Source organism: Cyprinus carpio, chromosome B7, assembly GCF_018340385.1.
Source record: "Cyprinus carpio isolate SPL01 chromosome B7, ASM1834038v1, whole genome shotgun sequence".
Lineage (NCBI taxonomy): Eukaryota > Metazoa > Chordata > Actinopteri > Cypriniformes > Cyprinidae > Cyprinus > Cyprinus carpio.
Genome location: NC_056603.1, coordinates 24,689,025 through 24,704,111, shown reverse-complemented (window position 1 = coordinate 24,704,111; position 15,087 = coordinate 24,689,025). Strand labels below are relative to the sequence as shown.

General features: G+C 39.5%; 1 protein-coding gene across 2 annotated transcripts in view; it reads left to right on the top strand.

Annotated features, from left to right (window-relative positions):
* Window positions 1-15,087, top strand: part of LOC109066360 (T-cell immunomodulatory protein-like) — a 120,181-nt gene that overhangs the window by 88,722 nt on the left and 16,372 nt on the right. For both annotated transcript variants that reach the window (XM_042728109.1, XM_042728111.1), the window contains exon 14: window positions 3,100-3,178. In XM_042728109.1, the coding sequence (XP_042584043.1) occupies window positions 3,100-3,178 (79 nt within the window). The remainder of the gene's footprint in view (window positions 1-3,099; window positions 3,179-15,087) is intronic.

Here is a 15,087-nt window from a genome sequence, read left to right as displayed (position 1 = left end):
ACTCAAAGACCTCTGTTCGCTAACTGTCATCCTTCATAATGAAGCCATAAAACAGCTTCTGCCCAGCCGTTCATCCTCTACTTTAGACACGCACAAAAACACACAGATCACGTAGTATGGGTTCACTAACTTAGTGATATGCCGAGTGCAGACAGTTTGCCCTGAGGCCAGCGGACAGCAGAGGGCTCTATGATTAAATAAGAGCCCTTTAAGACGGGCCGCACTCCTGTTTTGCTCCAGCTGGACCTCTGACATACGTTACGCAGTCCCATGCTGAATTAATATTCAGATGCGAAAACAGGGATGTTAGCTGTAGAAGCATGCAGTTCAGATGAATTCATGTGTTCTAGATCATAGCCATTTGCATTTGTCCTATTTTTCCAATGTTGCATGATAAACACCGTTGCACATCCTGCCTGATCACAGCCAGTGTAGATCACATACGGTAGGTTTCCTTGAAGTCGGCACGAAATTATAATTCACCTTATTTAAATGCATGTTAGATCTTACTGTGAATATTTCAAGCATGCGTATGTTTCTTGAACAATTTTCTTGAACAATTTTCTCCATTCTACATTATTTATTTTCTATAATCCATTACACTCGCGTATATGTCACAATATGGAAGAAAAGATCTGTTGCTATTTCTGTTTTTCGCAACTTTAAAGTTGCAACGTGGGAGTAGTGGGGGCAATTTGAAGTCTGCTGTCAGGTTATAATGAACTATTTACTTGAAACAAAGGATTGTGTTCGTGCCTAGTTCATTTGGAGCCTATGATTCATGAAAAAACACAATGAAATATTTGCCTTGTCTATATGTTGCTTGCAAAAAATGACCCACTGGAACTCTTGTAGCATTTTAGTTTTTGTTTTAGTTTGGAGAAAGTCTTAGTTAGTTCCTTAAGGGTTCTTTGTTCAAATATTTGGCCCACTGTTGCAGTCACTCACGGAGGTGTTTGTTATTCCCAATCCAGTTCTTGTGATGTATTCGTTTATTTCCTTTTAGCTGCTTCTCGCCTCTCTGCTGTCTTAGGCATCACTTTGTTTCCTCTGATGCTCTATCTTCCCACGTTTACATTGTTTCTCTGTGTTCTCTGGCTTGCTTCTCTGTCTCAATTTTTGTCTCTTGCTGTCTGGTCTTTTCATCAGGGAGATCATGTGTTATCCACCTGTCCTTGTATAGTTGATATAGCCCAAGGCCCTCCAGCTGTTTATTATGCTTCAGCCAATCTGAAGAGTTTAATGGAGGTTATTTTTTGCTTTGTAACTGGATTCTGAAGTTGCAGACATTATGTTTGGCAGTCATGTCTGGGTCAGATTGTGTCTTCATGTGGGATTTAAGCTTTGCTTTTTCAGTTCTCCGGGTCTTGATAATAGTAGGTAGGTGCTCTTCCTGCTCTGCCACAAGTAACCTCCATTTCTTTAAGGGGCAGATTAGGTGAGCTGGAATTTTTTCAGGCTTAAATTTCATAATTACGAGGAAACAAAATTGCAGTTGCAAGATATGTAGTCACACTACTATTCAAGAGTTTGGGATCAATAGATTTTTAAGTAAACACGTTAGTTTTCAGCATTCATGAAGGATGCATTATATTGATAACGTGACAGTAAAGACGTTTATGTATTAATACTGATAAATGCTGTCCTTTTGAACTTTCTGTTCATTCTACAAAAAATATTCAGCAGCACAACTGTTTTAAACATTGGTAATAAGAGATCAGCATATTAGAATGATTTCTGAAGGATCATGTGACACTGAAGACAGGAGTAATGACTGCTGAAAAAGATTTTTGCCTTCACAGGAATAAAATATATTGCAAAATACATTCAAATAGAAAATGGTTATTTTAAAACGTAATAACATTTCGCTATATTACTGGTTTTAATAAAACAAAGCCTTCAAGACAAAAAAGGTTGAACCCCAAACTTTTGAAGAATAGTGTATTTAGTCTGAATAAACAGCTTTCCATAGTTTCCTTGTGGGATAATAAACTCTGTGATGGATGCTGGCGATGGGTAGGCTGTCAGGTCCAAAGAAGTGTATGGGGCTTCAGGTCTCACTGACGTCAGATTCTCTGGCCGTTTAGTTTGCCCTCATTGTTGTGTTTGTCTGAACGTTTTTCATCTGTATCTGACTCTGCCAGGTCATCTTCTCCCTCATTTATGTCAGTCTGGCACTGGATGACTGAGAGCTTCAGCTCCAGGATTGTCTCACTTCCTGTCAACATTGTCTATTGGCTGGATTCATCAGCAACGGTGAAACATAATTTACAACTAGGGAATCATTTCACCCCTCCCCACCCATAATCATGCCCCACAAATACATCTGTTTAAAAATTTATGCCCACTTGTTCCTGGCATGCTGTTCATTTGCAGTTCCCAGGGTTATTGTCTGCACAGAGAAAAGTATCCATAATTGAGAAGCTGGCGCGTAGCAGGTCTGCCCCATCTCCCCGGCGCTGAGCCAGCGCTGGCCCCGCATTCCTCCTGGATGCTGATAGACATCTCTCATGTGTCTCAGTATTTGCAGGAGGCTGGAGCTGGGCCTGTGTAACCTGTGGTGATCTGTGTGGACTCGAGACTAAAAACACACACACACACACACTTGCATACAAGCAGTCAGGGTCAACATGATCACCGTCAGGCCAATATCAGAGGTCAGGGGAGCTCCGATATACTGGATTGTAGCAGTCTGCCAAGAAACAAAGTCAAATTTGCAATTACCCAAGCTACTGCAATGGACATTTCCAAGGAAGATTTTATTGATATGATCGGATATGTAGTTGAATTTTCACCGGCGATTTCCAGTCATTTCAATAGGAATCGGCGTGTTTGGGAATTTTATATGAGGGCAAAGGATTTCCCCACATGGATTTCACAGTTGGTTTAAATTGGTTTAACAAGCTGCTTGGTTTGTGAGTGATTTATAATTCATACATAACTTCTTTTGTTTTTTGGCCTGCAAAATTTCACCAAATTTTTTCTAATTTGACGGCACATTTAGAGTTAGTTTATTTTGTTTTAATAGCATTTGCCAAATATTTTTGTGTATTGTATGTGTATTGTATTTGTTACTAATCACTTCCATCTATCCCACAGCCCTTTGGTGTGAACCAGCCTGGCCCGTATGTCATGTACACGTCAGTGGACTCGAACGGTTATCTGAAGAACTCGTCTGGTGAGTACACAGCTCAGAAAAGCTTAACACTAGATGGGAAAGGCATCACACATATCTCTTTGCCCCGCATATCCTGTCTCAGTGAGGTAAGATAAGTCAACCTCGACACTCTGCAGTCATTTGACTTGACTAGTTCACTATTTTTTAGGGATCTGACTAAAGTAAACTAGGAGTGAATTAGGAGTGATTTGAATGAACCAATAAAAAGCTTTTTCTTGGCCAAACTTTACTCTGGTGTTAATTTTAAAATCTGTTCTGGAATTGTGCATTGTGTGAAGTCTGGGGAACAGCCCATTTATCACTCAAAAAATTTAATTTGTTCATGATGATTGCATTTAATCGTTATTTTTAAGAAAGATTCATTTTTATGTTTGAGATGAAAATAAGGAATTGTATAAATGTGTTTCTTGCCTGGGAGCCACATTGTGACGCTGGATTGCAGTGAAGACTGTGAATGCAGCCAATATAGAGAATATCATATATAGTATGTCTCTGGTTCGTTTTTATCCATTATCACATGTCACACATTCAATGTTCCATAGATGACATGCCTAAAAATTATATTCCAATTTTTATTGTAGTAATGAGGTACATTGTATGCAAAAAAATCAAACCAATTTCAAAGTAAACTAGACTATCTAGAGCTAACTAGAGATTCTGCGACTAGGCACACATCAGTCATGAGGCTCAAATTGTCTTATTTCTTGATTGCTTAGTTTTTTATACACGAGTGTCTCGTGTGTTGTTTGGCCCTCAAGGACAAATGATTGACCAAGTTCAAGATCAGAGATGAATGACCCCGTTCCACCTTTCTAGGAGCAGATAAGATTAAATTCCTCACGGCATTGACAGAACTCCATCACTTTGGAGTAAATGGCTGTTTTCCTGAAGTCTCTTTTGAAATACATCACTGACCTTGAGCTCTCAGTGGAAGCATTACATAAACAGAGTGAATGTTTCTCTCATGTTGTGGTTCTGTGTGTGTGCCTTCACTGGGCCACGTGCATGTCTGCATCTTCTGTGCGGACTTGTTCTGTGTGTGTGTGTGTGTGTGTGTGTGTGTGTGTGTGTGTGTGTGTGTGTGTGTGTGTGTGTGTGTGTGTGTGTGGACTGTGCTAAAGATTCTCAGCAGAACAGAGAGCTGAATGTGACAGAGCCATTTCAAAGATAAATGACTAAATGGCTAAAAGGACAAAAATTATCCTCAGATAACTGGAAATAATGGATTTTAGGGAACTTGTGTGCTCCATGCTTGTAAAAGAAACTGATATCTTCTTTTAAAAAAATGGAATTATGTGCTGCTTTTAAAAGCCAGACCAGAGTTTCTGAACTTGCCTTTAAGTTCTGACCAATGAAATTATAGCCCTTCTTCCTCTTTTATTGAGCAATCTTTCACTAGCCAAGAAACCACAAGAATTTCTGTTATCTTAAATATCTCCACTCTCTCATTGTCCTCTTTATCTTTGTTCTTTCCTCTCTTATTTGAGGAGAGATACATAAGTGATAAAACACACCTCTATACACAGAGCATTTATAAATGTTTATTGTCATTGTTGCGCATTAAAAACAAACTGTCTCAGAGTTAAATGGTATATGCTGACATACTGGTCTATAATGAAATGTCACAGTAATAATGTTCTTGGTTTGTCATCTTGTACACCTGCTGAAGCAGAATACAAATGAGCAGAAGTGTTTGGCAGTGCTTGCTTCCTAATAGTCTGAGTATGAAATTCAGTATGAACCTCTGGCATCACCTGCTGTGTGTCAGGTTTGTTTTGATGTTCAGGTCAGGGGCTAATGTGTTTCACAGAGCTGATTATGTCTGTTAGAAATTTGCTCTCTGTCTCTCTCTCTCTGTCTGTCTGTCTGTCTGTATGTCTGTCTGTCTGTCTGTCTGCCCGTCTACAGTGCCTTGCGAAAGTATTCATAACCCTTCATTTATTTCACATTTTGTTATGTTGCAGCCTTATGTTAAACTGCTTTAAATTATTTTCTTTTTTTCACATCAATCTACACTCCATACACCATAATGACAAAGCACAAAACAGGTTTGTAACATCTGTACAAATTTATTAGAAGTAAAAAACTGAAAGGATTCCATTGCATAAGTATTCATACCCTTTTCTGGGACACTTAGAATTTAGCTCAGGAGCACTCATATCACTTGTTGATGTTACCACACTTCGAGTGGAGTTAAACTGTGGCAAATTCATTTGAATGAGTATGATTTGGAAAGGCACACATGTCTTAATAAAGGTCTAACAGCTGATAATGCATGTCAGAGCAAAAACCAAGCCCTGAGGTCAAAAGAAATGCCTGTAGAGCTCAGAAACAGGTTTGCGTCAGGCCACACATCTGGGGAAGAAAAAAAAAAATCCGCTGCATTGAAGGTTCACAGAAGCATGTAGCCTCTATTATCCTTAATGAAAGATGTTTGGAACAACTAGGACTCTTCCTAGAGCTGGCCTCCTGGCCAAAATGAGCAATTGATGGAAAAGGGGCTTGATTATACTGGTGACCAAGAATGGTCACTCTAGTTGAGCTCCATGATCATATATGCAGATAATTGCCAAATGCAGATGTGCAAAGCTTGTCACATCATACGCAAAAAGACTTAAGGCTGTAAAGGTGCTTCCAAGAAGTAGTTACATTTACATTTACATTTAGTCATTTAGCAGACGCTTTTATCCAAAGCGACTTACAAATGAGGACAATGGAAGCAATCAAAAACAACAAAAGAGCAATGATATAAAAGTGCTATAACAAGTCTCAGTTAGCCTAAACAGTATACGTAGCAAGGGCTTTTAAATAATATAATAAATAAAAAGAAAACAGATAGAATAGAAAAAGAATAGAGCAAGCTAGTGATAGAGGTCTTTTTTATAATTGTATAATGAATGAAAATAAAAATAGATAGGATACAAAAAGATTAGAAAGGTAGTTACTTTTTTTTTTTTTTTTTTTTTAGAATTAGAATAGTGAGGGAAAAAGTTAGAGGGTCAAATAAAGATGGAAGAGATGTGTTTTAAGCCGATTCTTGAAAATGGCTAAGGACTCAGCTGCTCGGATTGAGTTCGGCAGATCATTCCACCAGGAGGGAACATTTAATTTAAAAGTCCGTAAAAGTGACTTTGTGCTTCTTTGGGATGGCACAATCAAGCGACGTTCACTTGCAGAACGCAAGCTTCTAGAGGGCACATAAGTCTGAAGTAATGAATTTAGGTAAAGGGGTGCAGAGCCAGTGGTGGTTTTGTATGCAAACATCAATGCCTTGAATTTTATGCGAGCAGCTATTGGTAGCCAGTGCAAATTGATAAATAGAGGTGTGACGTGTATTATTTTCGGCTCATTAAAAATTAATCTTGCTGCCGCGTTTTGGATTAATTGTAAAGGCTTGATAGAACTGGCTGGAAAACCTGCCAAGAGAGCGTTGCAATAGTCTAGCCTGGACAGAACAAGAGCTTGAACAAGGAGTTGTGCAGCATGTTCGGAAAGAAAGGGCCTGATCTTCTTAGTTAAGGGTATGAATACTTATGCAATGTACTTATTTCAGATTTTTGCTTTGTCATTATGGTGTACGGAGTGTAAATTGATGTGGGGAAAAAAGTAATTTAAAGCAGTTTAACATAAGGCTGCAACATAACAAAACATGAAAAAAAATAAATGGGTATGAATACTTTCACAAGGCACTGTATCTATCTATCTATCTGTTTCTCTGTCTGTCTGTCTTACTGTCTCTGTCTGTCTCTTTATCCTATCTGCCTGAGTCTATCTCTATGACGTTCTATTGTTGTATCTGTCTATCTGTCAGTTTTTCTGTCATTCTATGTATGTCTATCTTTTTATCTATTTATCGTTTTATGTCCATCTGTTGTTACATCTATTTATCCCTAACAATATTTGTGCCAATCACTCTGTCTTTCTCATTCTTTCTATCTATCTATCTATCTATCTATCTATCTATCTATCTATCTATCTATCTATCTATCCATTCATCTATCTATCTATCTATCTATCTATCTATCTATCTATCTATCTATCTATCTATCCATTCATCTATCTATCTATCTATCTATCTATCTATCTATCTATCTATCATTCTTTTTGTCTGTCTGTCTGTCTGTCATTCTATGTTATTCTATCTATCGTTCTAACTGTCTATGATTCTATTATTCTACTTTTTATGTCTGCCTATTGTTTTATGTCTGTTGTTTTATGTCCATGTACGGTTTTATGTCTGTTTCTTTTTGTCTGTCTTGTCTGCCATTCTATTGTTCTGTCTATCATTCCTACTTCATCAGTATGTCTGGTGTTTTATGTCCATGTATCATTTTATGTCCAACTGTTGTTATATGTCCATCTTTAATTCTGTCTGTCTTGTCTGTCAATCTGTCTGTTCTGTCTTTCTATTGTTCTATTCATCATTTTGTGTATCTTTCATTCTGTGTATCTGTTGTTCTATCATTCTGTTGTTCTATCATTGTATCTTTCTGTCTGTTGTTCTCTCTATCATTCTATATATCTGTGGTTCTGTCTCTTTATGGTTCCATCTATCTGTCGTTCTATCTGTCTATCCCCACACACAGTTTATCATGTGAAGAGTTAAGGAGTGACAGGGAGCTGATGGCATTCCCACAGAAAACACAGAGGAATAGATAAATAAAAGCAATCACCATTTCAGCACAGAAACTGTAAGTAGAGCTTAGGGACACTGTGGCCCATCGTCCCTTGGTGCTCTGATGCTGAACTTCTAACTACAGTTCTGTGATCAATGTCCTGCTGTAATTGGAGAGATTGTGGCAGGGTTTCTGGGGTCAGCTGAAGGACGGTAATGGGGTGTATGTTGTACGCGATGTGGAGAACAGGCCAGGTTGTATTAGGGCCCTTATTCCCTCAGGCTCTCATTGGCCAGTAATGAAACACAGCACAGCAAGACTTATTGCACATTTAGACTCGAGCTCAGAACATGTGGATGGCAGTATTTCTGCTGCTCTCTGCACTCACTCTGCCTATCTCTATTTAAGGACAATGTATCCGAGGACAAAGTAAGTAACCTCAGATCCCATGAAGGCAACATTGTTCATGTGCTGTCCTGATAACCGTATTTAAATAACTAGAAAAATACCTACTTTAACTGGATCATTGAAAATAACTCACTTTTAAATCAGCTTGCACTCCCCACAAGAGTTCTCTTGCTATTAAATTATCTGAACTGAACCGAGTCGACTAAACCAAACAAATTACACTGTGTTTTCTCAATTGGCTTAATTGAGGAGCAACCTACAGTTTCTAAGCTAGCATCTCTTCCAGCAAGAAATATTCTTCAAACCAATTACAAGTTAATTAGGACTGTGCCTCAAACAACCTGTGACAAATTCATTAGTCTACCAATTAAAAATGTGTTGTGTACCATCACAAATAATAATATTTTAATACAAAAACTATATAACACAAAATATATTGTGTGTATTAAATTTAGCATCAACTGCATTAGTTTTCTTCTTTTTAATCATTTTGTTATGTGTGAGTGAGAATTTATGTATGAATATTTGTATAGCCTGTAGGTAAAGGTGCATTTGTTGATGGTGGGGTGAGGGGCATCCTCTCAAATCCTATCAGGAATGATAAGGTACTTCAGAGGGTTTTGTTTTCACGCTTGTATAATTGGACTGACCCTTGCAGTACTAAGCTAATGAATGAGAGTTGTAAGTAAACAGAGAGAATGTGAGCAGAAAAAGGTGAAGTATGAAGGCAGACACAAGAGGAGGGAGAGAGGAGGCTGACGCAGAACGAGGAGAGGGAAGATGCAGATCAATATGGGGCTCGAGACTGTTCTCATTAATTAGCCAAATGAATGTGCTGTATAATGAACAGCCCCTCTGAATCATCACAGTGAGGGACACACACAGACACACTCTTACATGTCCTGCACACTCATATTCAGGCACAGATGGAATCTGCTCACCTTTTAGCATTCTCTTCATTGATTTTAGGAAGGAATGTCTGCAGAGTTCTGCAGGCTTTTTTTTAACTAGATCAGATATGTTTAACAGAGCTGAGATTTTGACTGTTTTTGGTAGCTCGCATTGACATATAAATTAGTCAAATTTAACATTTTTGTTATAATTTGCATTGTGACCTAATTAAAATGGTAATACAGTAGATTAAGGAAAACTTCTCTATTAACTAGCTGCTTATTACCATGCATATTACTTATTGGTTGTGTATTAGTACTTATAAAGCACATATAATGCCTTATTCTATAAACATGACCACTACAGCAACTACCTTACTTCCTATTAATTATAAGAAAATCAGGAGTTTATTGAGGAAGAGTCTTGTCGTCTATGAATATGTTCCTTAATCTAAAGTGTTACCATTTAAACTATAATTGCTTGTTTTTATAAAAAAAAAGTTTTATAGCAGCTTTTCTTTGAAATTTAAATAACAGTTGCCTCACAAACCTCTTATAATGAATGATACATTTAGCTGTGCCTTTGTTTAGTGTGAAATAACAGTATTTTTCTGTTTTTCACTTCTAGTTTTGTATACTAATTTTCATGCTGAAGAAATAATCAAATGACTAGGATCTATATTTTGATTGGAGAGTCATTAAAGGACACATCTACAATGATTTTTCAGTTAAACGTTTTTAGTCAGATTATTTCCCTAATATTTTTTATTAAATCTTAAATTAAACAAAAAAGAGAAAAGGCAAAGAAAGAAAGAAAAGAAAAAAGTGAAATATAAACAGTTTTGTCCAAGAGTTTTGGTCCCCACTCAGTTTAATAAGAGAAGATTTCTAGAACTTGAATTACACAGTTCTATAGAATTATTTGATTATTCTCCAAGGTACAGATTCTGAGTGGGCTTGTTTATTTCCAAAATGGCAAGAATCGTATTGTCTCTGTCTCTAACACAAGTCTTATGTCTTTCGAGCCCATTCACGATCTTCCTCTCTCTCTTCTTCCTCATTCACGCTCTCATATATGTGCCGTGAAGTGTAGTTTAGCCTGCAGCTAGAGTGAGAGGTACGATTAGTATTGATCACAGCTTTTGTCCCTTTCTGAATCTCCCAGAGCAAATATAGACTCCCACCCATTCACAAGCCAACAAGATTATCCCCTCTTTCCTGCTGTCTTTTTCTAATGTCTCCTGTGATCAGAAACACTCCGTTTTTACGTTCGTGCCAACCACAAGTACATACAGTATATCTTTATGATCGTGATCTGGATCATAATGGTGGTAGAGCAAAAGAGAGGATCTCTGCTGGTGTTAGCACCTCTCTGTCTCTGGTTATCACTCCAATCCATCAAAATCACGAAGAGAGCACATTCACACTCATCACATATAGCCTACTGTATCATCTGCTTCCTCCCCATGAAGAGCGATAGAGAGAATGACTGTGATAATGACCTTTGTTGGAGCCTCTATTCTCAGTAATTGATCTGAACGCCTTCTTTTTTCCACTAGGACAGCTTGAAGTCCTTTCATTATGTTCAGTGCACATATAGAGAGAGAGACATCTGACCTAATGCAGTTCTTTCTTCTATAATTACCACTCTTGCTGGCTCTCTTTCTGTCTTGCTCTTACAAGATTGAAACTTCAAAGCCGCTCTGTTGGTGTGATAAACAGAACTAAATGTTGACCATGCATTAATAATCATTGCAAATAGACACACACACAAAATAGATTAATAAATGATGATAACTTTGAATATCAAATTAATTTTGCATATCAACAACTTTGAATATCAGATTTTAGAGTTACAAGGACCACAAGGAAAAGTAGTTTACATGTATGGTGTCTTGTTTCAGTGGTTGCCATTTTTCTAATGGCAAGATGTTGCACACCTTCCAACTTTCTGAGGTTTCACACTGCAAATATGATTTACCTGGATTCTGCAAAACAGGTTTTGGATTGTAAGTGCTGCCCTCTAGGTCTCTTGGTAGATTCAGACTTAAAGTGCCCCTATTATGCCTTTTTTAGGGTTGCTAATATTGTTTTATGAGTCTCCTAAAACAGGTTTACATGCATGCAAGGTCAAAAATCATGTTAGCTTTTTCAGAATAGAATAGAACCGGAACCGGATTCTGAACCGGATTCTGATGATGAAACAGTTGAAGTGGTTGATTGAAAAGAGACTGATTCACAAGCACGACTGGAGCAGGACTTTTTTCAGTGGTAAGTGTCAAGTGTTGACAAGTTTGTGGTAATTATGAGATGTGATCAAACAGATTTTCCTCTCACAGCGTAGGATACAGCGTCTTCTCGAAATGATGTTAACCACATAGAAATTTTACTGTGTTTGTGAGCAGGCAAGTTGGCGACCTAAAACGTGGGCGGACATTATGCAAATGTATTGCTTTGTGACGTAGAGCCGTAACAGAATAAGATTCAAATTCCTGACGACTCGTTTCGGCAATTGCGAGTATACTCTTTTTTCTTTTTTTTTGACAGATAATAACTTTATTTATTGTGCACTGTCGGCGTCACAACTTTGCAGATAGTTTTTGTTCAGAAAGAAAGAAAGAAAGAAAGAGCTTTATTGCCAAGTATGCTTGCGCATACAAGGAATTTGTTTTAGTGACATAAGCTTCCAGTACACAAAAGACAACAACACACAGTCAAAAAAAATAAAAAATAAAAACCCTTTGCAGATAAATAAGTGTATAAACAATTGTGCTATAAATGATAATGGAATTGGATTGAGTAAGATGCAGGGATGTACTAGGATGAAGGGGTAACAAATAAATATAAGGATATTGCACATTTTTATTGTATAAGTGGGGAACATTTAACTGTTCATGAGGTAGATTGCCTGGGGGAAGAAACTGTTCTTGTGCCTGACTGTCCTGGTATTTGCGGCTCTGAAGCGCCGGCCAGATGGCAAGAGTTCAAAGATGGGGTAACTTGGGTGTGAGGGATCCAGAGTGATTTTCTGAGCCCTTTTCCTCACTCTGGATGTATACAGTTCTTGAAGGGTGGGCAGGGGAGTACCAATAATCCTTTCAGCAGTCCGAACCGTTCTCTGTAGTCTTCTGATGTCTGATTTTGTAGCTGAACCAAACCACACAGTTATTGAAGTGCACAGGACAGACTCAATGACGGCTGAGTAGAACTGTTTCAGCAGCTCCTGTGGCAGGTTAAACTTCCTCAGCTGGCGAAGGAAGTACAGCCTTTGTTGGGCCTTTTTAACAATGGAGTCAATGTGATTGTCCCACTTCAGGTCCTGAGAGATGGTGGTTCCCAGGAATCTGAATGACTCCACTGCAGCCACAGTGCTGTTCATGATGGTGAGTGGGGGGAGTGCAGGGGGGTTTCTCCTGAAGTCCACGATCATCTCCACTGTTTTGAGCGTGTTCAGCTCCAGGTTGTTAAGACTGCACCAGACAGCCAGCTGCTCAACCTCTTGTCTGTAAGCAGACTCGTCACCGTCCTGGATGAGACCGATGAGTGTGGTGTCGTCTGCAAACTTCAGGAGCTTGACAAAGGGGTCTTTTGAGGTGCAGTCGTTGGTGTACAGCGAGAAGAGCAGGGGGGAGAGAACACATCCCTGAGGGGCACCAGTGTTGGTGGAGCAGCTGTTGGACATGAATTTCCCCAGTCTCACTAGCTGTTGCCTATCTGTCAGAAAGCTGGTGATCCACTGACAGATAGAACTAGGAACAGAGAGCTGGGTCAGTTTGGTCTGGAGGACTGTTGGGATGATGGTGTTGAAAGCCGAACTGAAGTCCACAAACAGGATCCTCACATAAGTCCCTGTTTTGTCCAGATGTTGCAGCATGAAGTGCAATCCCATGTTGATTGCATCATCCACAGACCTGTTTGCTCGGTAAGCAAACTGCAGGGGGTCCAGTAAGGGTCCAGTGATGTCCTTCAGATAAGCCAGAACCAGTTTTTCAAACGACTTCATGACGACAGATGTTAGAGCCACAGGTCTGTAGTCGTTAAGTCCTGTAATCTTGGGTTTCTTTGGAATGGGGATGATGGTGGAGCGTTTGAAGCAGGAAGGCACTTCACACAACTCCAGAGATCTGTTGAAGATCTGTGAAAAGATGGGGGCCAGCTGGTCAGCACAGGTTTTCAAACAGGCTGGTGTAACGCCATCTGGGCCTGGTGCTTTTCTTCTTTTGTTCTTCCTGAAGACCTGGCGCACATCATCTTCACAGATTTGAAGAGCAGGAGGTGTGGAGAGGGGGATTGCAGGAGGTGTTAACGGTTGTGTAGAGAGATGGTCAGAATGGGTGTTGGGGGTTTCAAATCTACAATAAAACTCATTCAGGTCGTTAACAAGTCGTTGATTAGCCTCAGTGCAGGAGGATGGTGTCTTGTAATTAGTGATGGCTCTCAGTCCACTCCACACTGAAGTTGAGTCGTTGGAAGTAAACTGGTCTTCCAACTTTTTAGCGTAGGTCTTTTTAGCCGCTCTAATCTCTTTGTTCAGTGTGTTCCTGGCCTGATTGTACAAGACTCTGTCCCCATTTCTGTAGGCATCCTCTTTGGCCTGACGAAGATGTCTGAGTTTTGCTGTAAACCATGGCTTATCATTGTTGAATGTTAAATAAGTCCTGGTAGGAATGCATATATCCTCACAAAAACTAATATATGATGTTACGGTCTCTGTGAGTTCGTCCAGATTGGTGGTAGCAGCTTCAAAAACACTCCAATCAGTGAGGTCAAAACAGGCTTGTAAATCCTGCTCTGTTTCGTTGGTCCATCTCTTTACAGTCTTTACTACAGGTTTAGCAGATTTAAGTTTCTGCCTGTAGGTTGGTATAAGATGAACCAGACAGTGATCAGACAGTCCCAAAGCTGCTCGTGGAACAGAGTGATATGCATCCTTTATTGTGGTGTAACAGTGATCCAATATATTACTGTCTCTGGTGGGACATGTAACCTGCTGTCTGTATTTTGGCAGTTCACGGGAGAGATTGGCTTTATTAAAGTCCCCAAGAATGATTAAAACAGAGTCCGGGTGTTGTTGTTCTGTCTCTGTAATCTGGTCAGCGAGTTTCTGTAAAGCCAGACTTACGTGCGCTTGCGGAGGGATATAAACACTCACCAGAATGAACGAGTGAAACTCCCGCGGCGAATAGAACGGCTTGCAGTTAATGAAGAGTGTTTCGAGATCTGAGCAGCACATCTTCTTTAACAAAGTTACATCTGTACACCACCGTTCATTGATGTAAAAGCATGTCCCCGCCGCCGCCGCGCGATTTCCCCGTTGATTCTGCGTCGCGATCCGCTCTGAACAGCTGAAAGCCCGGCAGATGGAGCGCACTGTCCGGTATGGCGTCATTGAGCCAGGTTTCCGTGAAACACAGAGCAGCAGAGTGTGAGAAATCCTTATTTGTCCGAGAGAGCAGAAGGATTTCGTCCGTTTTGTTGGGTAGAGAGCGGAGATTTGCCAGATGGATGCTAGGCAACGGCGTTCGAAATCCGCGCTTCCTGAGTCTAACGAGCGCACCAGCTCGCTTCCCCCGTTTGCGCGTCCTGAAGCGTTTGATCAGCGCCGCTGCTCCGCCGACAACAACGTTCAGTAAAACGTCTGAATAATTGAAATCCGGTAAAAGATCTTGTGGTGTGTTCTGCCGAATGTTCAGCAGTTCTTCCCTGGTGAAACTGATCGTGTTTGTTAAACAAAAAACAGGAAAAACGAACAAAAACAGTACAAAAGCATTCAAGGGGCTCTATTAGATCCCTGCAAAGGAATATGGGTCTTATCTAGCGCATCGTTCACATACAGCTACATGACACACTGCATGAAAGGTAATAGTGGAAAATGTGTAATGGGGCACTTTAATGAAGTGTCTGTTTGTCACTTTAGTTTATTTTGGTTAGGGATTTAATAGCATTGTAATACATTATATCTTGTCGTAAATAATTATAACCAAATTTAAATGCG